General features: G+C 42.4%; 1 protein-coding gene across 1 annotated transcript in view; it reads left to right on the top strand.

Annotated features, from left to right (window-relative positions):
• The window catches only part of TMEFF1 (transmembrane protein with EGF like and two follistatin like domains 1), a gene marked incomplete at its 5' end in the record, with an annotated part of 124814 nt that overhangs the window by 70291 nt on the left and 28939 nt on the right, over nt 1-25584 (top strand). The window contains 3 exons of the mRNA XM_084280442.1: nt 4061-4170; nt 8646-8775; nt 17665-17691. Of these exons, the coding sequence (XP_084136568.1) occupies nt 4061-4170; nt 8646-8775; nt 17665-17691 (267 nt within the window). The remainder of the gene's footprint in view (nt 1-4060; nt 4171-8645; nt 8776-17664; nt 17692-25584) is intronic.

The following is a 25584-nucleotide window of genomic DNA, read 5'->3' as shown; positions in this document are numbered from 1 at the left end:
TTTCCCTGTAGTGAGAATGGTGCAAGCTGCTCCCCATCTTGTACCAAGGTCAAGAGGAAAAGGGGGCAAGGGATCCTAGCACCTCCCCTGGTTGAGGTCTTACCCACAGTAAACAAAATACAGGCAGGCAGAGAGGTTTCTTTTTCCCAGGCACAGCTGAGATATTCAGGAGGGCCAAAACTGTCCACACTGTTACTAAATGCACCCGCTCACTTCCACGTGGGAAAGGTATTTTTTTGGTTCCTTATATCCATTCAACATTACTGTGTACTATTCCCAAGCCAAGGAGAAACATAATTTTTGAAAAAAAAACCAAATACGTTATGAAGTTACCAGATTGGCCTGTCTTAGATTTTATTCTCGAGGTATCCAGATGGAAGCAACATGTTTGATGTACTTAAACCTACCAATTTGATTTCATCTTCAGTTTCAGTATTTTGACACGTGTAATTTAGCTTATAACTAGAGGTTCACGCCTCAGAGCAATGCATTTTGAGGTCACGGGCAAAAAGCCAATCTCCAGCTACTTGTATTGAGCTGTACTTCAAATTCTCTGAAAGCAGTCAAGATGGAGAAGGCTCTTCTCATTTTTATTGATGTATCAAATTATCACAAGGTGAATTCAATTCAAAAGAGGGGAAAAAAAATAAAACAACCCAGAAATGAAAGGACCTTGATGTGGCTCTTTGCAGCCAAATTCTTGCAAGCTGCTCTGTGCCGGTCAGCCCTCACACCACCAGGAATTGTATTGGCTGCACAGATACTAGTAAATCATTTTTAATACCTCGTTTCAAGTCTTTGGAGATTAATTTTATCATAAATGTGGAAGCCTGATTTAATTGCGCTAATTATAATTGGGAGTTGATGGATTGCTACTTACCATCTTCTCACTGTACGTAATGAATCACACCGAGGCTTTCTCTTATTTATACCTGCTAAAAGTCTAGGAAATGAGTTGTGATAGGCATTAAAGAAACATGTAAGAAATTACCCTAAACCATTTGCTGCATGTTCTGACTCCTTTCATAGGTCTGTTCTCACATATAACGATAATGATTCCATTCTTCTGGAAATAATTGCAGAAATGCTGTTTTAATTCTCTCTCTGCGGGGAATCTGCTGAAGAGAGAGCGTATTTCAGACATGCAAGATGTCCACTGTTCCTCATCGCTCTATTAGCATTCATTTCCTCTATTCATTTTGGAGCTGAACGCTGTAGATGTGAGAGTCGTGATGGCCACCACACCCCCTGGTAGCTGTGATTCCATCACGTTCAATCGTGCACGTGTCAGAGGCTTGATTTCGTGGCTACTGGAATTTGCCACTGAACAGAAGCAGGGATTAGGTGATCATAGAAGAATGTTCATCTGTCACATTCAAGTGCCAGTCAACAAGGGCATCTCATCTTTTCTGCAGATTCGGAAAATCGTGTTGTTTCCTGGTCTCTGAATGACCTTCCCTACTCAGGGTCATCTCATGAAAAAGAATAATCTATGTAATCCTTATTTATCAATTACATGGAATGAAAGACAGTCCAGTCCACTCCTAAAATTAATCAACTGTTAAAACAGTGTGCTTTCTGTCATCGTAATTCCTCAAAAAAATAAAATGGTCTCAGTTTCTTAGGATGAGGAGACCTCTGGGAGGCTGAGTTCTGACCCCGCTCTTCACATGTTAGAGTTTCATTCTGAAATCCTTCCCTTTCTCAACAGCTTTTGAGCAATGCCTAAGTTAGGAACAAGTATGTCTGGCAGTGCTTTGATGCTGAACTGCTAGCTGGGGACTCTTTCTGACCCCCCCCTGCTGTGTCCCTCTCTCCCTCATGCAGAAAAGCGAGGTCCGTCGCTTCCCCCATGGTGAAGAGGCTCCTTCCTGGGTGGTCGTGGGCCTCTTCACATCATATTGTCCCTCAGGATTAGGATTTCAAGCACGAGTTGCAGCAGCCAAAGGGTTTCTTCTGTTGACCGGGGGTACGGGTGGGGTGCTGTGAAGTCTGGTGAGCTCAGCTGAGCTGAGAGTGGGGAAGGGGAGACTCATGTCTCTTTAGTTTCCTGAGCTGATGAGGACAGGATTGTGAAAGCTACTCACATTGTGATCTGCCTGTCTGGTCACTCCCTTTTACAAATTGTGCTTTCTCAAATGCAGTACCACCTAAAGGCGGTTCCTTCCTTCCGATATGACAATCATTTCCCCTTAATTAATCTGGATAGTTTGTTCCCCTTTGTGGAGCAGATCTTCATGGGGAGAAAGCAAGCCACATTTCCTTCAGGAGCGAATTATTAGCACAGTAAATTGAAAAGCTGCGCTGTTCTGTCACATTAACTCGGTCCCTACAACGCAGCAGCCACACTTGATAAATGGCAACATTAAGAACAACATAAGAGAACACGTGCACGGGGTTGTGATGGCAACCAGGATACCTAACCACCCAGTGTTACATACATTGCCCTCCTCATTTATGTCTTTGGGAAAGATGGATGCGTAGGGGAAAAGAAATCAATATTTTTTTCAATTTTTTTCTTAGTTGACAAAATATGTAGATCATAACCGGACCTTCTGATGAGCTGCAATCCTGCAAGCACAGGGCTATGAAGAACTACGTAATTGTGCTATATTAAATATAGAAGTATATGGCATATAGCGTAATTCATGGCACAAATTATTTTATTATTTATTCTTTTATATATATATATATATCTATGTCTCTAAGCTATGTGTGTGGGTGTGTAATGGTACGTAAGCCCGGAGGAGCAGTTTTCCCCGGTGTCTGTCACTGTCATAGCAAAGTGCTGACACTGCTGTGAGCAGGAGCGGCACTGCCTGTTTAAGGCTGCTGGTGACAGTGAGCATTATTTTCTTCTGCTTTCGGCCTGTCTTTCCCCGTTTCCGAATGGCTGGTATTCAGTGCTTCCTTTAAGCTAGTTATCTGCATAGAGCTTGCTTATTAAAAGTCACGGCTGTTAATGAATTTCTTAATGGGTCATATTACTATGGAGTCCTGGAGGTTTCCGACTCGAGCCGAAGCACGGACAGCTTTGAATGATACCCTTTGATATCAGTGCAGCCTTAAATAGCGGCAGGGGATTTTTCCAGAGCCCTTGGTGTTATTTTCACCTTTTCCTTGCTCCCGATAGCAGCAGCACTGCTCCTACACTGCCTGGTGAGGTCATGCTTAGGCTAACACCGACCACTTCTGATATCCCACCCGTGCTGCCTTTTGCTCTGCCCCCTATATCTAGTTGAAATCAAGCACTGATTGCATAAAAACAAACAAATAAATAAATAAATAAATATTCTCCTTTAAAACTACTCTTGGAAGCCCTGAAAAGCTTAGAGCCATTTAAGCAACCTTTGTGCTGGAGCTCATGCTTACGTGGCCGATGTATACAACCCCTCGACTTCGGTCTTGCCGGCTGCACCTTTGCTGCAAGCTTACTGAGGCAGGAGTGGCATCTGTGCTCCACATTTTTATGCAGCAGCTAAGTCAGAGGGCTCTGGTTCGTTACTCTGGCTCCTACGGTGCGAGCAAATTGCAATAGTTTAAACACACTTTGGTTTATTTTTAGTCTGAAGGATAACAGTGCTGGCAAGGCAGAGACTGGAAAACTGGGCAGAGAAATTCTGGTGTTCTAGATTTTTTTCTTCTTCAGGACCTTGGTGGTGAATAAGGCAAAAAGGGGTGGCAGGTGGGACCCACGGGCTGTGGCTCGTGCACAGGTCCTGACTCCTGCTAGGTGCAGTTTCTACAGAGGAAGGTTTTGTGCTGGGGCCATCTGGGGCAGGGGACATGGAAGGGCATTTGGGCAGCATTGACACACGCCTGCTCTGCGTCTGTTTGTGTGGCAAAGTGGCGTGCAGCCACAGCTGCTGTGCCAGCTGGGCAAAGCTATCCCTGGGGAGCAGGACAGACCCCATGCAGGGCAGCCCGGAGAACAGCTCTGGCTTTTTTTCCTCTACCTCCCTGTCAGGGAAAGGGAGTGAGGAGACTCGGTGGGTTTAAGGACAAAGCAGTCCCTAAAATTACTTGTCTTACAATTTCCTTTCTGTCTCCTTTTTCACAGAGCTAAATGTACGGGAATCTGACGTAAGAGTGTGTGATGAATCGTCATGTAAATACGGAGGAGTGTGCAAGGAAGAGGGCGATGGCTTGAAATGTGCGTGTCAGTTCCAGGTAAGGGCTGCTCACCTTCTTGTTCCCCACTTCTGACCAATCTTTTAATGTGTTAAGTATTTGTAGAATCACCACTTTAAAGGCTTCACTCACCAACAGGCTTTGATAAACCTAACCACAAGCTGCTGTTTTTAATGGCACTGATTTGGGGTGGTAGGTGACTAAACTTTACCAGGCTGTGCTCAGGGAGCGAGTGGTGAGGGTGGCATCGCATTTGCCCCCCACGCGGTTTTGGTAAGTCAGCTGGCAGCGCAGAGCAATGTGGGGAAGAATGGAGGGCCACTGTGTGCTAGGCACCCACAGCCCCCGTGACCAGTACAGGGACCAGGTGACACCCACGCTCTGCCTCCCCACTTTGCCTCGTCCTGCCCTGAGATGGGAGATGGGAGGGAGGGAAGGTGACCTGAAACAGAGCAGCCAAGCCTTGTGCTGCACATCAGATGAAGCTTTATAAATTAATTGCAGTACTTATTACAGATTACTTACTCTAATGTCAGTATTTGGAAGATTCTTTCCTGTTCTGCTGGTGGCTGAATATGGTATATTAGACCCTAGAAGATCTTAAGGTTATTTGAAAATCAGGTAATAACAGAATCACCAGTGATCATAAAGTTTATGAATGAAAATAGTTAATTGGTACCACTCAGGGGCGGTGGAAGGAAATTTGATATTTAAAAAATCCTCTGAACTTGAAGAAAGAGCAATAAATATTTAAGTTCAACTTCCTTCATTGGTTTTTTGAGCCTTTACTTTACAGGTTTTATAACTATCGTGGTAATTCTTCCTTCACTCCCACCCCTCACTTTTTAGATAAAAGACTGAAGTTCTTTCTTTTTACAATTTATAGCCAGGACAAATGTATCAAATATTATGAAACTCCTAGTAAAACTGCAAGAGCTAGCAGTGTTATCAACAAACCCTGGAGTGGGCTATCCTTCAGAGTTTTAAAAATAATCTTGTGTTCTGTTTCCAATAAATAATAAATCAAGAGGAACCAGAATAGCAACAGTGTGTGTGTGATCTTACACTGGCTTTAGATTCCAGTGTTTCAGAGCAGGCTTTTGATGTGGTGTCATTCAGGTGGGTACATATGCTGGGGGCATCCTGCATCTTATGCCTCATAAGAACAATAGGATCTGACTGTCTTCTAAAGGGACAAAAAATTCTTGGGAGAAGAGGTCTATCCATCAGCCTCACTCTAGCTGTAAAATATATTTATAAAAAAATAAAATCAAAGCCCAGCAATGATTAAGGAAAAAAAAAAGAAAAAAATTGAATTTCAGCCCTAGGGTAAGCAAATGTTTAAGTTGCTTTCTATAGGTAGTAAATTTTATGGCTTCCTAATATCCAGGTCATGAGGACCAAAAAAGAAACTGTCCCATGTGATAAGCTGATACTTTTGCTTGGAGAACCCAATTTTAAAACCAGTATTATTTTTAGGTTAATCATAAGTTTACTTGTACATCTTGAAAAATTAATCCCATACTCTAAGGAAAGAAGTCTGAGGATGAGGAGAAGGTACTGTGTTTTTCTGTAGCAGGTTGAGCTCTTCCTGTCACTCTCAACTTTAGTTACTCATCTGCAACTGGTACCACCAAAACAGCCCAAGCTGCAAACACCCAGCCCAGACTGCCGGGTTCTCTACATGCAAGACTACCTGAGAGCTAGCAAATTACTATTCTTTTCCCCATCACTGCACGGCAGGAACTAGGCACATCTGAGTACAGTGTGTCAGCTGAAGATGCTCTGAAAGGAAGAGATGGAGATACCAACCTGTTCTCCCTGACGTGCGTTTCCTGTTGCCCACGGCTGGGACAGAGTAGGTGGATAAATGCACCAAAGCAGCAACGCATTTCTTATGCTCTTAAAATGGGAGGTTTTAGAAAAATGCAGCCTAGAAAGAGAGTTGCCTAATTAAAATGGTCTTGGGTCCAGGTGCTGGTCAGTGGAGGATTTTCCTGCTGGAGGAGAGTCTGCTGGGTGTGGGGTGACCACCCTGGCTGCCTGACAATGGGGCATTTTGGGGAACAGAGGGGCACGGCTATTCGCAGCTGCCCCTGAACTGCGGCCATGGCAGATTCAGGAAAACATGTAGAGGTTTCAGTTCCTTCCTAGGCATCACCACTCCTTTCTCCTCCTCATTATCTGCCACAGCTCCCAGCCTTGCAACATTTCTTATAAATATTGATGTCCTAGTTTTCCCTCCTCGGATACCCTTTGGAGATGACTGGCTGCCAGATTTCAGCGTTGTTGTTGAAACGGCTATAATGTCATGGCAGCAAGAGCTCTGTGGGCCATGACCCTTCTCAAACACCTTGTAGGCTTTCCCTGTCTTGCCAAGGCACCTAACATCAAGCAATTCCCCAGAATCAAATTTATAAATTAGGCTGTAGGAGAGGTGCTGAAGGACTCAGCTGGATTTTCCTTGCAGTGACCTTAGGGATATCCTGACTTTCTCAGGCAGTAGGGTCACTCCCTGTTTATTATAATGGAGGTGGGGAGAACACATATTCGCCAAACTTTTGGAAAGGTATTTTGATGTGATTTGGATGATGTTTTACAAAACCTGTGTTAAAACCTGATCAGCACCTAATTGGTGTGTTGTGGACCAGTCAGCGGAGCTGAGGTGAGAGAGAGGGCACAGGGCTCCTCCTTTTTGATCTAAGAAAGTCTTGACAACAAATGCTTTAACAAGGTACCTGCTTCCATAAGACAGCAGGAAAAGGAATATAGATAGTGAGTAAACCATATGTCCCTTCATATGGTGCATGCTGGGCATCCCGCAAGCATGCAGCATCAGATGGAGCCTGGATGGATTTTTCCACAGGATGCCATGCAGAGCAGATCCTGTCCATGGAGAGATGCTCTCCCTCTCAGTCATTTCAACTATTAGAGGATTTCCTCATGAGAAAACAAATCTACTCCTAAAGGATGTTTGCATTAGAACTTGTGGCTGCAGCATACCAAATTGCTAAAGGCTTACCAAACTGTAAAAAAATGAATCACTTTGAGCCTCATTTTCTGTCCTCAGGACAAAACCTCACAACTTTAAAACATCACACAGCAACTTTAAGATTGGATAGAGGATTGTCTATTGGAAAGTATTGGTCCCTCCAACATTCGCATGTTTAATTATTCCCTAGAAGCAACTGTTCCATGTGAGATATGACAGGACTGATGGTTGTGGTTGAATTTCTGAGAGCTATTTGCTATGGGGAAGTATTGCAAAACTGTTAGAAATAATTTTCAGAGCTGGCAGCATGATTTATTTCTCTCTGTGCATGCTTAGTTCATTCTCGGTCATCTGTGGCAGGGTGACAAAGGAAGGAGGCTCATTTCCTTCCAAATTATGTTTTAAAAATTATTTTGATGTTTGTGTATGCCAAATCACAAAGAAAATGTCGTGGCAGAGACTGTAATTTGGAATTTGGAGAAGAAATGCTTGTCCTTTTGGGGTATTTTATTTTAGCTATTTTTCTGTGAAGTCTCATGGGTTGAACTACACCAGTTTAATCATACAGTTTATATGGTTAAGAAATATGATGTCTGTTCTGTGTATTTGTTGATTGCTTCTTACTGTTCATTTTTTTTTGCCATGGGGTTTTGAAGATGCGAATGGTGTTTGGAATTATGGTTCCCATTGCAGCCCCAATCAGGGTAACATTTCTTTTTCCATGCAGTGGAGTCTGGAGAGTTCAGCAGAGGGGTGCAGGATATGCAGATGCTAGGTAGATTGGTGGTGTCCATGTGTTTCCCAGCTTTTTAATGCACATTATGCATACAAGTGGTATATAATCTGTCTTTCTTAGAATGTAACAAAACAGCAAAATACAGACTGCTCCTGCCAAAGCCATTCTGAAGGATACATTTTCTACCTTTCTTTTTATTAAAGGTACCAATGTGACTGACGTAAACAGCATTAAGAAAAAAAAGAAAGGAAAGCCTGAGCTCAAAATTTTTCAGTAGTAATACAAAAGCATTATTATAGTTGGTGACCAAGTAAAACAGACTTAAGACTCTCATGAATTTAATGGGGATGGTGATTGGTTCCCATCTCCCTTGAAAGATCATTCCATGACCAAAAAGATCAGTAAATCTCCCCTTAAGCACTGTTCACCTTAAATTGTCTTTTTCTCAGTTTCAACCCCCCATACATCATCATATGTTCTTGTATTATCTCCCTCCTCAGTGTGTTTATCCTTCTAGATGCTTGTCATATTCCCCCTAGCCATTACTAAGTCCCACAATAGTTATTCTGCTCTTTTAATCTTTCCCACTGAATTTCTCTGGTCAGCCCATGTGGAGGTGGAGTATTGTTTCAGTGATCCCAAAGGAATACAGCCAGTGATACAGAAAACCTTCCTTTAGTGAAGGAAAGGTGTAAGTTCCTATTTACACAACTTGTCTTCCTCTCCATTAATATGCAGTTTCACATGATTTTGTGTGACTGAGTTACTTTATAATTTCTTTTTCAGTGTCACACAAACTATATTCCTGTTTGTGGATCAAATGGAGACACTTACCAAAACGAATGCTTCCTCAAGAGAGCTTCTTGTAAGCATCAGAAAGAGATAACAGTGGTATCAAGAGGACCTTGTTATTCTGGTATGTAAAACATCACTTTGTGTTGCTAATGAATGGTGTTACATGGTTATCTCTTTAGTTTTGCCCTCAATACCGGAAATTTTAATTTTCATGCTTTTCCTAGAAAGAGATAATGTGGAAACTCCAAGACCTCTTTAACAATGGAACGTAGTTACAGAGAAGAAATCCCATATATCCTCATGTATGCTAAAAGGTTAATAAATAAACATTAAAAGTAAAAATACTTTATGAGAGAAAATAGCTTGTGAAGGCTTCTGTTGTTGGAGCTTTGATATCCAAATTAATGTGTTCTTTAGGACTCATTTTTTGGATGTGCAGAATTAGTGTGACATTCAGCACATGACACTGATCGTCCTGACGACCACTCTACCTGTATCCAAGGCATCACCTTTGACTAGTTTCATTTTGGGTCATTACAATAAAGGAATACGTAACTCAAAATCATTGTACCTCACATTTCTAGCAGACTGCTCTTTTCTGTCTTTCCATGCACTTAAACTACAGATTTTCCACACACTTGAAATACACAGGACAGGTTTTCACTGCTTGAATGTTGCAACATGCTCTTGGACACAGAAGCTTTATCCATCAGAGGTCTTCTGAACCTCTGGACGGATTCAAACCTGGTGAGATCAGACATGTGGCATGCTTCCTCAGAATTGAATTGACTCAGTAACATCAACAACCACGTTCTTTGGTGAATTATTCTTTAAATAACACACAAAACCACTTGAGTTGTGGGACATCCCTCATCTCTAGGTCTAATATATCACAAGAGTTACTCAGATTATAGCCTTAGTAACATACTATCCAGAAATCAGGGTGGATATTTGGGTAGTGTACGTAGGCTGAGTTCCTTGCTGCTGCTGCCAGTGCCAGATCTTCCTCATTTAAATGCAGCATGGCTGTGTTTTGCATGAGCTGCTCTGCTGCCTTTGACCACAGAGCAGACTTACACTGAGATCTGGGCTTGTTTACCAAGGTCCAAAACGATCTATGATGTTGGTCCTAGAACTGAAGGAAACCTGTGTTTTGTAGCCAGCTCAGCCACCTAGCTCCGTGTACCTCAGGCAGGTGGCTGAATTTACCTTTTTTCTCCATCTCCCACCTGTAAATTAACTCCAAATGCTTCAGAAATAGGGAAAAAGAAAAGAAACACTGCCGTTTTGGAGCAGATTACTATAACAAGAGTTATAGATTTTTACATTGTATACTATTTTATACTATATACTATTTTGTACTCTACTAATTCCTATTACGATGACATCCAAGAATTATCAAGTTTTGAACTGAGGATTTGTAAGTAATTTATTTTTTTTAATTTCATGCCCAAATTATTTTAAGAAACAGACTCACAGCACAGAAGTTTCTTTCCCTTGCTGAAACAAAGGACTTGTTGTTTTGGAAACAGCAAAGAAAGTGGTAATTTTTATATGCATTCTACCCTACTAAGAAAAAGACAATTCAAAATGAAAAATTGATTCTTCACAGCCTCAGGTTGCTGGCAGCTAATTACTATGTTACTCAGCTAGTCCAGGTTTTTTTTTTAACCTTCCTGTCCTTTTCTCTAAGCCCTACATAAAACCCAGGAAAGGCAGCATAATTTTTAGCACTTAGTGTAATAGATCAAGACATGTGCTGAGACATAATTGACCAGAATGTATTGAGAACACATTTCCAAATCTGAGGATGTGATTCAGGCTGCGTACTGCTGTTATAGTGGTGCAATGTGAAGGGCTCTACCAGGATGGTTCCTGCAACCCCGAAAGTCTGACGTGCTCCAGCTGATGTGAGAGTATGGGATGACAAAATCCATCCCCTGCAACCTGTCCATGCCTTGCCAGGGATCGCAGGTCATCAGGAAGTCAATATATTTGTATTCTTGCTCTGTAATGTATATATTGAGAATCAAATGCTGAAATGAAAAGAATCCTTTATAGATGCTCATGATTAATTTTCACCTAGTGCTTCAGGATTCGCTATGAAAATGCTTCGTTCTGGGATGCCAGTGGGAGCTTAGAATAGATTCGCTGGTCTCCTATCAGGAGCTTTGTTTTTTTCAAAGCAAAATTTCATCCTGGCAGGACACACCTGAGACAATAGGATGAAATTCCCCCAGAGTGTTGTGACAAATATTTAACATTTAAAGTATGTCAGACTTCTGAGTCTCACAAAAGAATGAAATACTTCCCATCTGCTAGGGATTGATACCTTCTGAAGCTATGGCAATGGAATTCAGACTATATTGAATGATTTAGTCAGACCGGTTTCTTGGCAGGTAATATTTGATTAAATTTTTACGGTCATGGCTGATTTAGCAGGGTATTTATATATTTATTTCCTTTGTCCAAGTGCTGTCAGAGTTGAAACATCCTAAAATAAGCAACATTAAAAAAAACAGTCAATCATAGGTGCTTTAGGAATGAACAAAATGCAAGTTTTGACATTAAAAATGCTCGTTTAGAGAAATGTAAGAGAAAATATGGCTGAATTTTTCAGCACTGCATATACGTTGTCAAAGCCCAGTTTTCAAAGGAGGGACTTTTTTTTGGGGGGTGGGTTTCAAATATCTGGGCTTACAGTGGTGTTTCTATGCTTGGTTACCCCTGCATGATGAAGGTCTGTGGGTTTCAGCCTGTGCACGTAGTTCCATGTGGCAAAATAGAGAGGAAAAAAAGGGAAATTACATAAATGCAGTTTTAGTGTTCTCTTTGCCTAATACCTTCATGTACCTTTGAGATACAATGGGTCAAATCAAACTATCATTTTCGCTGACACCTAACCTGGCCTTTTGCATTCCTAACGAAGCGACCACCCTGCCTGTGACGGGGCGGAGATGAACACGGATGCCAACCCAGGGAAGTCCTTGCTGTAGTACTCCTCGCTGGATTTCTCCTCCTTGCACTGTAGGACTGTGCTGTGAACAAGACCTGCCCCAGATTTCTTCTCTTTTTTATGTTTGCCTTTTAATTTCTCACCCTTACCAGTTCCCACTTTGCAGTTCAGCCCACAACCAAATGCAGAGATGGGACTGTCTAGCGGGTCACAGGGAGATAGCAGTACCTACACCAGGATTCCTGCCAAACTCACAGCATCAGCGGTGTTGCTGCTGGCCTGAAACCTTGATCAGTGCAGAAAGGGTGACATTACACTGAAATTCATCCATATTATGCCATCCTCTAGCAGAGGTCATCCTGAAATAGCTTACTAAACAGATTGAAGAGACCAGGAAGAGAGGGAGGTCAGGGTGCTCAGAGCATCGAGGAGGAGTATGTGTCACCAAGTCCCTTGATTTCTTCTGCCTCCTTTTTGTGGTGAATTTATTGTCTTTTATTAGTTAATAATTAATTTGGTAAATAAGAAATGGAGTCATAGAATGTTCTGAGTTGGAAGGGACCCATAAGGATCATCAAGTCCAACTCCTTCATAGACCTTTATGATTCATATCAAAAAATGCATGCTCCTGCTAGCCCTCATTAAGAGCCAGGATTTTGACTGCTGTCAGAGTTATATTATATGCTCATGAAAAAAATGAAGCCGCACAATGGTGGAGTACTTCATATATTGTACTTACTGCTTCTCAGTGTTTTGTATCTACTTGGAAGGCATGAATGCCTTTTCTATTGGGATTTCTAAAGTTAGAGGAAAAAGGCTGTTTGCAGAACTAGAAACAAACACTATAGCTCAGATTTAGGGGATGATTCTCTGAAAAGTGACTATAACTTAGTGTTCTTCAGTCTGAAGTAGTCAAACTCTTACCCTGAATTTGAATGCACTGGTTTTTACAGTAAATGGGGGTTTGTTTTGTTTGGGGTTGTGGTTTTGGGTTTTTTTTGGGGGTAGGGGGTGTTTACAGTGAAGCATCAGTAGATGCACCCATTGTCCTGGAAGGAAATATAGCAAGCTCGCTTGTGAAGGAGTTAAGGAAAAAAGTGAGGTGACTCACTCATAGATTAAGGAAGTGTAAGAATAGCTCTTTACACCCCCCACCCCCCCCCACAAGAAAGCCATAACAAACGTGAAAACCTGCTGTAGAAACACTCATTCATTCTGAGAGCTGAGCGAGACCCTTACTGCCAGATCCAGATTCATTGCTGTACAGGAACTTTCTTGTTGCGCCTGCAAGGAGGGCTTGTGACAGCACAGCATCACCCTCCTGTCAACATTTTGAAGATGTTTTGGAAGCCAGGAACAAGGCTTACCCAGACATATCTCATCAACAGGTGCCAGGATTTAATATCCTGTACTATTTTTTATTGCATGGCATAATTAAGCAGGAAGCAGCTCCCAGGGTGATGTGATAGCAAATGCCCTTCCCCTGAACACTTCAAGGCAAACGGACATTGCCTACACGCAGCCTGGCATGGCAGAGGTTAAAACCCTGTCTCCCGCAGCCTGGGCCCTGCAGCTGCTGGCACTTAGGCCTGTCAGCATTCCTCCTTGAAAGCAGCTCCTGCTGGCATATCAAAATCAAGGGTAATTGCTAGCAGGCAGCCCTGCTCCTGGAGGGTGGGGATATCAGCCCAGCAGGAGGACAGCTGAGTTCTGGCTGCTGGGGTGGCTGAGCTGGTGTGCTCCTTTGCAAACTGCTTCTGTGCGGCAGCACGAGCTCTGCTCTGTTGCCAGCAGTGGGAAGTTGGAGTGTGCTTTGGTCTCTGCTCTGGCTTGGTGGCTCGAAGTGGTCTGTGTTGATTTCAGATCTCTTCCAAAATGCTGGCTGTCACACTGCCATCAGGAGGCTTTGGGGGTCTGCGCTGCTGTGGGAGCTGATGGAGAATCGTGCTGTGCTGAGCAAAGAGGGAAATCAAAAGCTCTCACTGGGCAATGTAACACCATGCTCATCACTTTCTCTAGTGCTGACTGAGGATCAAGATGTTCTTCTTTGATAGCAAGTTCTTGATAATTTTATCTGGTCTGTAGTTAGAGGTGCTCTTGTGTACCTAGGGTTACACTGTGAAAAGCTTGCCTTGTCTTGCCATGGAGAGGGCTGCTTCACTGGCTCTTGTAACAGGGAAATCCAGACTAACAAGGAGCTGTGATTTGAAATAGCAGCTGCCCTTTCTCTCTTCCAGTCCCATTCCATAAGATGAGTAACCAAAGACAATTGAATAAGAGAGTCGCATTATCCAGGACTTGCTCAGTAAAGTTTCTGCAGTGCTGGTGTGGGAAGATCAATTTCTGCTTAATGCAGAGAAGTGGCACGTACTGTCTTTGTACTAAAAAGCCCACAGCTGTATCCCAAAAGCTTTAGGGGAAAATCCAGGACTTGGGTGTAAAGAGTATAATAACTCTTGGGTGCCAAAGTTCAGAGGCTGGAAATCCCTTCTCAGCTGTCAGCTAAGCCTTCCAATACCTAAATTCCACAAATACATAATTTTTAGGGTTTTTTTCCTAGGGAATGGCATACAGTTTTACTTCTGATGTGTCAAGAGGTGTTCAGTTTTGCTGCTGCCTGTAAAGCTGCTGACCTGTTCCTCAAGCAGATCTAAAAAAGGTGCAGCTTTTGGCATTTCTTTGTCTGCCTCTCTATGGGAGAAGGATCTGATAGATTTGCTCCTGAGGTGCCCACTGGATTACCTGCCTCTTGCCAAACAAGTGGAAGGGTCTGTTTGATTAAATTTTGCCAGCGGACCATTTGTCCTCATGTTTTTACTTAGCATTTTGGAGCTGTTGCCTTAAATGGGGAAGAGATGGGTTCAGCTGTCCCTTCTGAATGGGAGAGGCTGTTGGCTCTCTTGGGTTTGGAGAGTACATCTTCATCTTCTGCCTCTGCACTAAAGCAGACCCATGGTATAGAAATGGCTCCTGTTCAGAGAGAATAACATTTTTTTTTAAAGGGTAAAAGACTACAGCCTACTGTTTAATCAGATGCTGTGTCTCATCCACATGCTTCACTATATATTTGTTGTGGTTTAGCCCCAGCCAGCAGGTGAGCATCACGCGGCTGCTCACTCCTTCCCTCTCCCTGGTGGGATGGGGAGAAGAATCAGAACAAAAAAGGTAAAAAAGGTCCTTGGGATAAGGACAGCAAAGGGAGAGGAAAATATCTACAATACCAATAAAAGAATATATGCTTGTATGTATCGTGTGATAGACAATGTAATTTGCTTGCTGCCAGGAACCCAATGCCCAAACCATCCTGGAGCAGCGACCCCTCCTCCCCAGCCAGCTATCCCCTTATATACTGAGTATGATGCCATATGGTATGGAATATCCCTTTGGCTGGTTTGGGTCAGCTGTCCTGGCTGTGTCCCCTCCCAGCTTCTTGTGAAAATTAAGCCAGCCAAAAACCATGGCAATATTTTATCCAGAAACTCCTTCATGTGTAAGAGCAGTTTGCAGCAGAAGCCTATATATTTATATATAAACGCATTTGTACAAGCCTATTTGGAAGAGGGTTGCTTAAATGAAGAGAGAAGTCAGTCAATCTCAAATTACTGACCTGTGGTTTCTGGGGAAGAGAAGGAGGGATGCTATTTCTGTCCACCTTCCTCACTTGTTTGAGCATCTTTTTTGACAGGTCTTGGTGCACGGAGACCACTTTTGGAAATCCTGAATTGGTTATTGGTTAAGGGCCTGAAAAGAGCAGGGCTGCTTGTCCAAGTAAGCTTGCAAAAAAAAAAAAAAAAAAAAAGGCAAAAAAATCCCCCAAAAGCTACTTTTTTAACCAGCAGCTGCTTGGGAGAATCTAGCCAAGACTGAGACAAAAGCAGGAACAGGGGCTTAGTTTAGCACGGTTACCCTGGAGACAAGACTCCTAGCACAGCTCCCAGGCTCAGAGGGGAGGCACGAGCTCCCGGTGAAAAGTTGAAAATGATGCAAAGTGTTACAGAGGATGACACTCTCTTCCTTTTTTTTCTTGCCTTTTTTTTTTTTAATGGTTTTTGATATCTGAAAACTCAGAGATTCAGGAATGGATCTATCCTGTTACTAGGATGTCCTGGCAAGTGGAGATAAGAGCTGCCTGCGGACTTCATGTATCCCAGTGCAAGGATCTTTAGGGATGGGTTGTCTGAGCATCACCTCTAGCATTTACATGGCTCTCTCATTCCCACTCCTACTCCCGTGCAATTGCAGGTCCCCTGCCGCACAGCTCACACGTGTAACTGGAGGAGTAACTGGAGCCCCGTGCGCTGGAGCTGAGCAGCGTTTCTCACCTGGGGGCTGCGTGCACAGGGGAAAGCAGTCAGAGAGCGAGAGCTGGAAATTAAAACATGGAACAAGCCAAGTTGCTTTGAGATATTTCAGCTTTGGGGTTTTCGGGGTGTTTTTTTATGAATTGCATGTTGAACTTGCTCATGTTTGTACGCCAGCCTGCTCTCTCCTGGAACAGTTAGTGGCACGACAATTTCACCTCTACAAATAAACCTATATACTTATATGTCATGCCCCTTTCAGTTTCTTAATGACTCATTATGGCATCATAAGGCGTATTTCTCAGTGTCTCAACAGCGATGTTTCATAAGGGATTGTCTGTTTTGTCAGTAAAGTGGGTCACTGTTGATAAAACAGGAGCTAAACTGGTTTTGCGTTTGTTTCTGTCAGGCAATAGTCTCTGGCTATTAGACAGGCGATAGTGGTACGGCAGAAAAGAAAGACAAATTTTGGCAGAGGTAAAAAAAGTCTCCACTCCTGATCCTTCTTGTGACAGGAGATTATTTTTAATGTGTGAAGTGACCCAGTAACGTGGAATTTCACACTTCCATCCACGTGCTATTATTCTTAGAACTATAGCTGCTTAAAGAAAAAGGGGGAAGGGAACCAAGCAGTCAGAGGGTTTGGCTTTTCCTCTGATGTGAACAACGAGCTTGTACATGGAAGCAAGAACCCCACTCCTCCCTCTCTCTTGGTGTCCTCCTTCTTTCTGATTTGTGGAAATAAATTCAGCTGCCTTCTCTCCATCACTAAAGCAGGCTTGAAAGGAGAAGTGTGGGATGAGCAGAGTACGTGCTCTCCTCCTCTCCTCACCTTACCTTCCAAAGAAGCTGAGCTAACAAAGCTGGGGAGCAATTCACTGACAGTAATTGCCATCCCGTTGTCTCCTCTCCACCTCCTTCGAGCAAGAAAGACTGAGGGAGGTTTGTGACTCAGAGCATGTGTTTAAGGGCTTGTCGTTACTGCCATGGTAGCTGAAGATGCTGTGCAGAGCGCTGCCCGGTGGGAGGCACATCCCCATACAAAATCTGCCAGCTCCATAATGCTCTGATGTGGAGTTAGTTGGCCTGGAGTGGTGACGAAGCTCAAGTCCTGCTGACACTCAAACTGCTAATGCAAAGGGGATGCAGCTATAAGCTGTCACTCATCAGATGCTAATCCAGTCAGTCTAATCTCAGTGAAATAACTATGCTGTTAGAGCATCCTTATATGAAGTGATTGACTCAGCTGAGAGGAGCTATTTTGTAGTTAGATGACTTAAGCCAACTTTACTTAGAGGACCACTTGGCTTCTGGAGGTGCTTCTGCAATCAGGTGATGTTACATATCACAGCTTCACGTACTACTCCCGAGGGTAAAACAATAAAATAATCTCTTTACCTTTGTAAGTAGATTCCAAAAAGCAGGCTGTGTACTCTTCAGCTATTGGGAGTTTAACAAGTTTGAAGCTCTAACAGTTGCAAAAAGGCTAAGAAAACAATTTTGGTTTTAGTCTGAGTGTTTCCTTGAGTAAAAATACCTTGGCAAGGAAGAGATAGTAGGACACACAGAGTAAGCACGGACAAGCTGTATTAAAGGATGCCAGACTTTATGTGGGATGTTTGTTTTTACACCTGGGTCATGAAATGTAACACCTGTATAATGTTTTACAGTGACAAATTCCTGAACAAACAGCTGCTCCTGGAGCAATATTTTCACTTGCTTTCTTTTTTTCTCCTCTCTGTTTCTTTTTCAGATAATGGCTCTGGGTCAGGAGAAGGAGGTGAGTACCAAACCCCAGTTAAATTTGCTTTCAGTCTTTCTTTTTTTACTATTTGTGTGTTGGTTTTATGTAAATTGTTGCTGTATACCACATTAATTAAGGAAAAATTATGATAACTGAAAAGTAACTCTAACATTGCAGTGTCATCTGACCATCTCAGAACAATATTTGTATAGCAATAGGTTGCAGTGTGCATTTTACCAATATTGTTCTTTCAGATTTGACCTATGTAACTTCATTTTTTGCCAACAATATAGTGTAATATTTAGGTCTCTTTTTCACCTGTATTTCAGTCCTGGAAATGTCCATTCACAATAAATTTCTGTTTGTTTCTTGAATTCCCGTCCTTAGTGTCTACAACCCCCAGTTATTACTTTATCCTTGGTCAAATGTGTTGCCTAAAATTTGTAATTATTGAATCATAGAATTGTCTTGGTTGGAAGGGACTCTTTAGAACAAGTCCAATCATCACCCTAACCTTCCAGCTAACCACTAAACCATGTCCCTCAGCACCACATCTAGCTGCTGTTTAAATACTTCCAGGGATGGAGACTCCACCGCTTCCCTGAGCAGCCTGTTCCAAGGCCTAACAACCCTGGTTTCAACAGATATTTTCCATGTTTCTGTTCAAAGCTGTATGTTCAAAGAAGGGTTGTAACAGGAGCTGATACTAACAGAAGTTTCCCTATCTTTGAACACATCTTAACCTTCCAAGGATTGAGGAAAAAAACAGTGTAATTTTATCACTTTATTATTTATCTTCATTTTATCACTTTGTTATTTATCTTGATTCTATCTTTGACAACACTAGCACAAATGCATATAGAATGAAAAATGTGAGATATAGCTATATACAGACACAGAAAAGCTGTTTTACTTTTAGGCTTGGCTTGTATTAAGAAACTGTTACAGTTTGTACTGATAGGACTGAGTTTAGAAATGTCGGAGATCTTGAACAGCTACGTGAAAATGTGTTTTTGTGGAAAATGATCAATGGCATCTCTGTGTGGCCAAACAAAACAGTTACCTTTCCAGAAATCAGGAGCTAGCTGCTTCTTTCTTCATATATCGAGTGAAGGGGGGGCTTTTCCCTCCCCTTCAATAAGAAGCTATCAGTAAACTTCCCAGCTGCTGCTGGCACGTGGCAGCTCTCATCTTTGCTTCCTTTTGGAGTGCTGTCTGAAGGAACGATTTTCTGCTCAAATCCTGCTTCTTCTTACCTTCACTGGTGACTTTTTTCTGAAGTTCTTCTTCCTGAGATTCCATCACTGTCTCCTCAGCTCTGTTTGCTTCTCCTTTTTGTTACCCAGTCTCTTATTCCACTACATTCTTCAAGCCAAGAGCTGCTTGCTTTGATACTGCTGTGCACTTCTTATAGAAGGCAGATGACAGTGTTCTAGTCCACGTCTGACTTTTATTGTTGAAACAGTTTTAGGGATGTTTGAATGCTGTTTGGAACTTCCTCCCCCTCACCCCCCCACCCCCAGTATTTCCCTATTAGATACAAAAAATCCCCATTAAAGTCCCTCGTAAATGTTACTGTGTTGGTCTGGAAGAGATTGGCAGCTGACTGACAGATGTAGGGGTTCTTTGAGTAATTCTGTGAGTGGTTTGGAGAAAAGTAGAACAGAACATGCAATGTTTTGTTGGTGGAGCTGCTCACTAAAGAGGTGAAAGATCCAAGTTCAAATATACTCATTGCTTGATTTGGGGCAGGAGACTGAACCAGGTCCACCATGTCTTGGTAAGAGAGGCCCAAAATGGGTTTCCCTTGGTTGCTGCTGTTGTTTTCATTCTCGTTTTAAATATTCATTGAGCCTGGCACAAAGGGAGTGGGAGGAAGGCGACAGCCTGGAGACTGGGAGGATGCATGCTATAGAAAGGCTTTGTTAGCTGGGACTTAGTGTGCCAGTGAATTTTAATTATTTATGCAAAATAGAATGGCACTGGCTGAGAAGATCTGGTGGTTGTTCCATGCTACCTTGTAGCTACTGGTCAGTGTATTGTCTTGAGAGGTGGAATACATAGGTTCAGTTCACTTCAGGCAGAATAATTGAACGTGGCTCCCTTTGTGAGCATCTGCACTGCCTGGGTATTGAATAGAGACAACGTACCCTCTACCTCCTCCAGTAGTTTTGTGATGCAGGCCCTTTATTTATTTGCTTTTCTTCAGAGTTCCTGCTTCTGTTTGGTATGGAAATAGTTTGGTTTAGTTCTTAATTTTAAATAGAAAAAATATTTCAAACCACCAGATATTGAAAATCCTGCTTGGGGCTTTTTTTCTGTTTTCTTTTAATAATCCTTGGTTATTTATGACCCACTGAATTAGTATTGCCCCCATCCACCTTCATCACTAAACTGGGTGCTGGGTACTACTTCTGCAGAACAGTTGGCTAGTCTTCAGCATGATGAGTCATTTTCTGCATCTGAAAGCAATCCCTCACAGGGTGCAGTCCACTGTTGTTTCAGTTATTGAACTCTCTTCTGGCCAAAAACTCAATAATATCTTTGTACTCCCAGTGTTTTTATATCTGTAAATTATTTTATTTCATTGTTAAAGTAACTGTAAAAGCGTTACAAGGAGGTATTAACAACATCAAAGTCATATGACAAGTTAAGGGAATTTTGAATTAAACCCAAACTTCTAAAAGAATGCTGAACCTACTGAGGATGGAGGTTCATTGCTTGGGATCCAGGTGAGGAGAAAGGGCAGGAACCTGGGCAGAGGGTGCCCTGCAGGGTCAGGGTGCTTCCTGGTACACACCACAGTCCCGCCTCCCTGGTTATTCCAGTTACAAGATTGACTGGTGCACAGCAATCCTGGGCCAGCTTTCTTTGAGGTTTTTTGGTTGGTTGTTTTTTTTTTCCCAAGGAAACCAGAACATGCTGAGATATAGTAATCATCCAGGCCTGATCATTGAGGATCTTATCTTTGGCTAAGGGTGCATAAACAGGCCCCAGGTTGTACAGAGAGCTTCCCTGCCCTGTACTGAGCGCAAGGAAGCAGCAATGGAAGTGGAGAAATGCAATGGTAAGTCACAGAGAGAGCCAGTGAGTAAGCCAACACGCTAGCTTAGAGATTTGTGTTTTCTTCCTAGGATTTCCACTCCCAGACATGAATCACAGAATCAGTGTTTGCTGTGTTTTCTTAAACACGTAATTAGTGTGATTGGGTATGCACCAGCGATGCTCGCACACACGGAGTGGAGGGGTGCAGCTGCCTGTATCACTCAGGAAGCATTGTGTTCGCTGCACAGGAGATGTACTATTCCCTGGTAGGTTTTTAACTGCAAAGGAAAGTGCTGGGGTGGCTCCTGAGCTGTGCTCCTCAGTTGCAAGTGACAGTCTCCGCTGCTGAGATTAGCTGCTTGCCTCGTGTGCAGCTGAGAGTTGTGCTGCTGGTTCATGCTGTTCTCTTTCACTCTCCAGATGCAGAACAGGCTCATTAATGATTCTGAAACTTGACTTGATGCAAATTTTCCCTCCTACACCCAAACTGTACGATGCTAAAAGCATCAAATTTTTTTATGTTTAAAAAAAAAAAATAAAGGTAGGTTTGGAACTGATTTAAAATTCCCACAGAAAAATCTCTTCCTCAAAGATGGTTCCAGACAACGTCTTGTCTTAGAAGTTCTCATTAGCCACAAAAATGCTAAATATAGTGGAACACCAATCCAGTTTCTGTCCCAAATCATGTTTGCTGTTGCAAAGATGCTAGATTTTTGGAAAGGAATTACGAGTGGGAGAATTCTTTCAATATGCCTGAATGAGATGAAGAGGGATAATTTTTAAGGGTGAGACAATTGTCTAGTTGCCCTCTGACATTCTGGATAAACGATTTCCATTTTCTGTGCTCTGACAGCACAGTATTAATAGAGACTTGTAATAAAATTACTCATTTTGCTAATTTCAGAAGTCTGAACCTTTGATTAACATAATAAAAGTTACCCTTCTGAAATAAGCGGTTGATCACTTGTAGCAGTGGGTACCCTAAGGCCACTTCTAAGAAGAGTTTGGATTCAGAACTTAGAGTATTAATTCGGAAACGAGAGGAGTTTCAAAAACCTCGTTACTCTACCATTACATTTCAGCTCTGGGAAAAGAACGTTGGAGAGTGGAACTCAGCCCTAAACATACTGCTCAGTTGAGGTCACATATGAAGACAGTGGGATACTTCAGATTTGCATTTAAGGAATGGGCTTTCCTCTCTAATATCACATGAATCATTCTGCAATTTCCCTATCCTGAAGAACAGTGTCACAAAACTGATCCACCGCGTTTAAACAGTGATTTGCTAGAGTTTGAGGCAGAACTGGAGGAAGAGAAATCAGAGGCCCAGATTCATGTTCGTCTCCACCAGTTGTAAATTGCAACACCATTTGACCTGCTGGATGTAATTCCACAACTGGTAGATCAGGGTGCAAAAAGTCACCCTCAGGCTGTCACGTGTACATGGAGGAGGAAATTGCTAGCTTGCAATTTGCTTCTTTTTCTTTCAAGAATTTACAGTTTTTATTTCTTACAAAAACTGCCATGTTCTCCCTGTAAAAAGAACTGTTGACATAATATAGGAGTCCTGGGAAGATTAACTTTGGTAGGATTACATCAATGTGACTAAGGATGACCTATTACAATTTTTTTCTTCAAGGTACTTTATATGTGCAAATGGGGTGTTTTTTCTCAGGTTTACAATTTGATTCTAGCCAAGGATATCTAAAAAGAAGCAGTCATCTTAGTGATCTTCTTGCCCTCTCGCTGTACAAAGACCTGGCACTCAGGTAGAAGCTGTTATCATCTAGATTCAGTAGACCCCACTCTTGTGTAAGCCACTGTCCTTGTCAGTGTTCTAAAAAGGATCCTTGCATGAGGTTGCCCAACTAGTAGTTAGACAACTAAAAGGGGAATCAGAGCCATTGGCCTAAATAAATTCTGCTCAGATTTACAATCACATCCTGCATTATTAGAGAAAAATTTGGTCCACTGCAGATGGGAATGCTAATTCTTCAAGGGAAGCTTTTTGAACAAGATGATTCCTTTTTTTTTTGGTGTGTGTCCAAGTGGTATTGGTGACAAAGACAATTTGCTTTTGTCTGGCAATAGTCCTTATTCATAAGGCTTTTTTTCATTAGTGCTTGCCATCTGGCATCCAGGCATAACACAGCAACTTTTGAAGGAGAACTTTATTTCTTCTGACATCTCAGTTCCCATCTTTGGCAAAGGAGCACTTCTGAGCCATTCTTCCCATGTCCCTCCAAGTAAAAGCCTTCTCTCCTCTCGTTCCAGATAGTCCTTTCTTTCTCTGATACTGCCAGAAAATGGCAGCTGTGGTGTTGACTCTGTGATACAGTGAGGCCTTTGCAGGGATGTGTTGAAAACCATCAGCACATGTTATGCTCACCATCAAAGAGTTAAGAAATGGTAATGACTTTTTGAGCCAGCTTCTCAGAAACAAGTGTCCTAGAAGCAGCAGGTTCTGTAGTCTAGTAATCAGCTGACACGGGTAAGATTTCTACGTGTTCTGCTATGCCTGTAACATTAATTTTTTGTTCTTTTTGTTCAGCATTTATCTGTGTAATATGAGATAGGGAGCCTGCTTTGGCAGGGGGGTTGGACCCGATGATCTCTTGAGGTCCCTTCCAACCCCTAAGATTCTGTGATTCTGTGATTCTGTGATTCTGTACCTAAGCAAAATGCACTTTTGGTATTAAAAAAGACGTAATGGTAGTTAGACAGATGGCACCCAATCATTTCAGGCTTTTAAGCTAAGGAAATAGCATGCTGGCAATACATATAGTGAAGTTAATTATTATTAAAATAATTTGTTTTGAATTTCTAATCCCTCTGAAATTTAATAGCTAAAGTATCTTGTGATGAACGTCTAGCAGATTGCATTTAGTAATTAATAAATTGATATACAGTATGTGCTTTTTAGCAGGCTGCCATCTGTTCCTTCCCCTCACTAGGGACAACACTTATCCAGTAATTGTCACACAGTCAGGGTGGTATAAACAGACACAGTTTAGAACTTTGAATATTTTTTATTTTAATTTGTAATTAATGCTACTGGGTTTTTTAATGTATTTTAATATGACTGCAGAAACTTGATTGTGATTAACACCCTGGATAGGAGGTAACATCACGTCTTTTAGCATATTTCTATAATGGTGTGTGACTTAGAAAGATTTCAGTGCCGATTCCATCATGTGGCTTGTCACTGAGAATCACTTTGGCTTCAAATAGCCTTACTTATTTTTGTTGAGATCCTACTCCCTGTAGGTAAAATTAACACTGAGCTAAAACTGTGTTTTCACAAAAGGTTCAGGAAGGCAGTGGCAAAAGTCCTGAATGTTCAGACCTTCTGTTGGTGAAAACTTATTCTGAGCAGGGGCTTCAGGGGGGCTGGACCTTGCAGAGTGGGGTGCTAGAGCCAGGGACACAGAAGGACGGATTCCTCTTGCCTCTTGTGCAGGATGACAGATAGCAAATGAGGGCAGGTTCATCTCACACAGCCTGAATAGGGCCTACGTTAAATTGTGGGACACCTCCCTTGGTGTCCGGTGACATTCTTGTCCTTTCCATTTTCCACCGTTATCTTGCTCATACATAATTTCCCTGGTGGCTGCTCCTAAGCTGTTGTGTCTTCCTTTGGAGTAAAAGGAGTTAGCTGCATTTGAAGCAAGATGGTGGAGTGGATGGGCATTCAAGTTCTCCAACCAGTGGGTCTTGCAGCAAGGAAGCAGATCCAGCTCTCGCAGATTGCCATCATTCCCCACTGTTACCCATGGTGTCGTGTACATAGAAGCAAATAGCGGTTGCAGTTGTCAGATGTGTAAAATACCTAACACATAACAAAGGTAGGGGTAGCAGGGTGTCTTACAGTGCACATCCTCAAATCCTTTGCTTGAAAGTGCGCATGCTGTCATTATCATAACTGCTGGGCAGAGGTATCACCTTGGCTGGGTCATGGTTAGAGTATCAAACTTTGAAATCCCCTCCTCTGGGCACCTCAGTCATAAATAGGCCAGGCATCATCATGTTAAACCTGCAACGCCCATTCCTGCAAAACCAAACTTGGCCGGCTGATGCCTTTACTCTGGAGTATGCCTACAGCTGCAGCGTGTGGTCTGCACTGCACAGGGAAAGGGTCCTTCCACCAGGCTGTGCTGAGGCAGGCTTGGCTTCTAAGCCAGCTGGGGAGTTGGATGAGAGAACAGGGCCTTCCACAGCGGTAAATAGTCCTTTTGCAAACAAGCCAGCAGAGTGGTCAGGGTAAGTCAAGACACCACTTGCCAAAGATTTGGGATAGATATTGATATATATTGTTTTAAATATATACTTACAGGCAAAAGAGCAAGTCTGAAGCTTTGTTTTAAATTACCTGGACAATCTCCATTTCAACTGTGTCATTAACGTTGCCTAAAAAATTAATTAAAGAAAGGATATGTCACTAAACTGTTCGTTGAACTGGAGCCAGTAACGTGTGATGCTGTGGACTCTGTTTTTTTCAGAAGAATTTCCAGTGGTAGCTGTACTGAGGGAATCACAGTCTGATCTTGAGGGGTCAGATGAGTAACCCTCTCTATTTCAGGATACAGAAAGGGATTTCCTGTGTCCCTTCCTACTCTTCCAAAATCCTTTTGAGGTTAGTTGCTCCCATGAGATAAAGCAAAAATTGCTGTACTCCTAAACATATAGGAACTGGTTTTCCCAGACAAGGGAATTTTTATTCCATCCATACATGCCTACTGAGTAGCTGCAGCTCTCCACAAGCCCCCCCACCCCGACTCTCCCACCCCTCTTCACTGTGAACAGTGATAAATACATATACAAAGCACAGTTCCCTTTCCAGGCCATGCCTTGGGGCAGACCAAACTTCACCTTGACACAGAGTGA

This window comes from Gallinula chloropus (genome assembly GCF_964237585.1).
Source record: "Gallinula chloropus genome assembly, chromosome: 2".
Classification (NCBI taxonomy): Eukaryota; Metazoa; Chordata; class Aves; order Gruiformes; family Rallidae; genus Gallinula; species Gallinula chloropus.
This window is presented reverse-complemented; position numbering and strand designations above follow the sequence as displayed.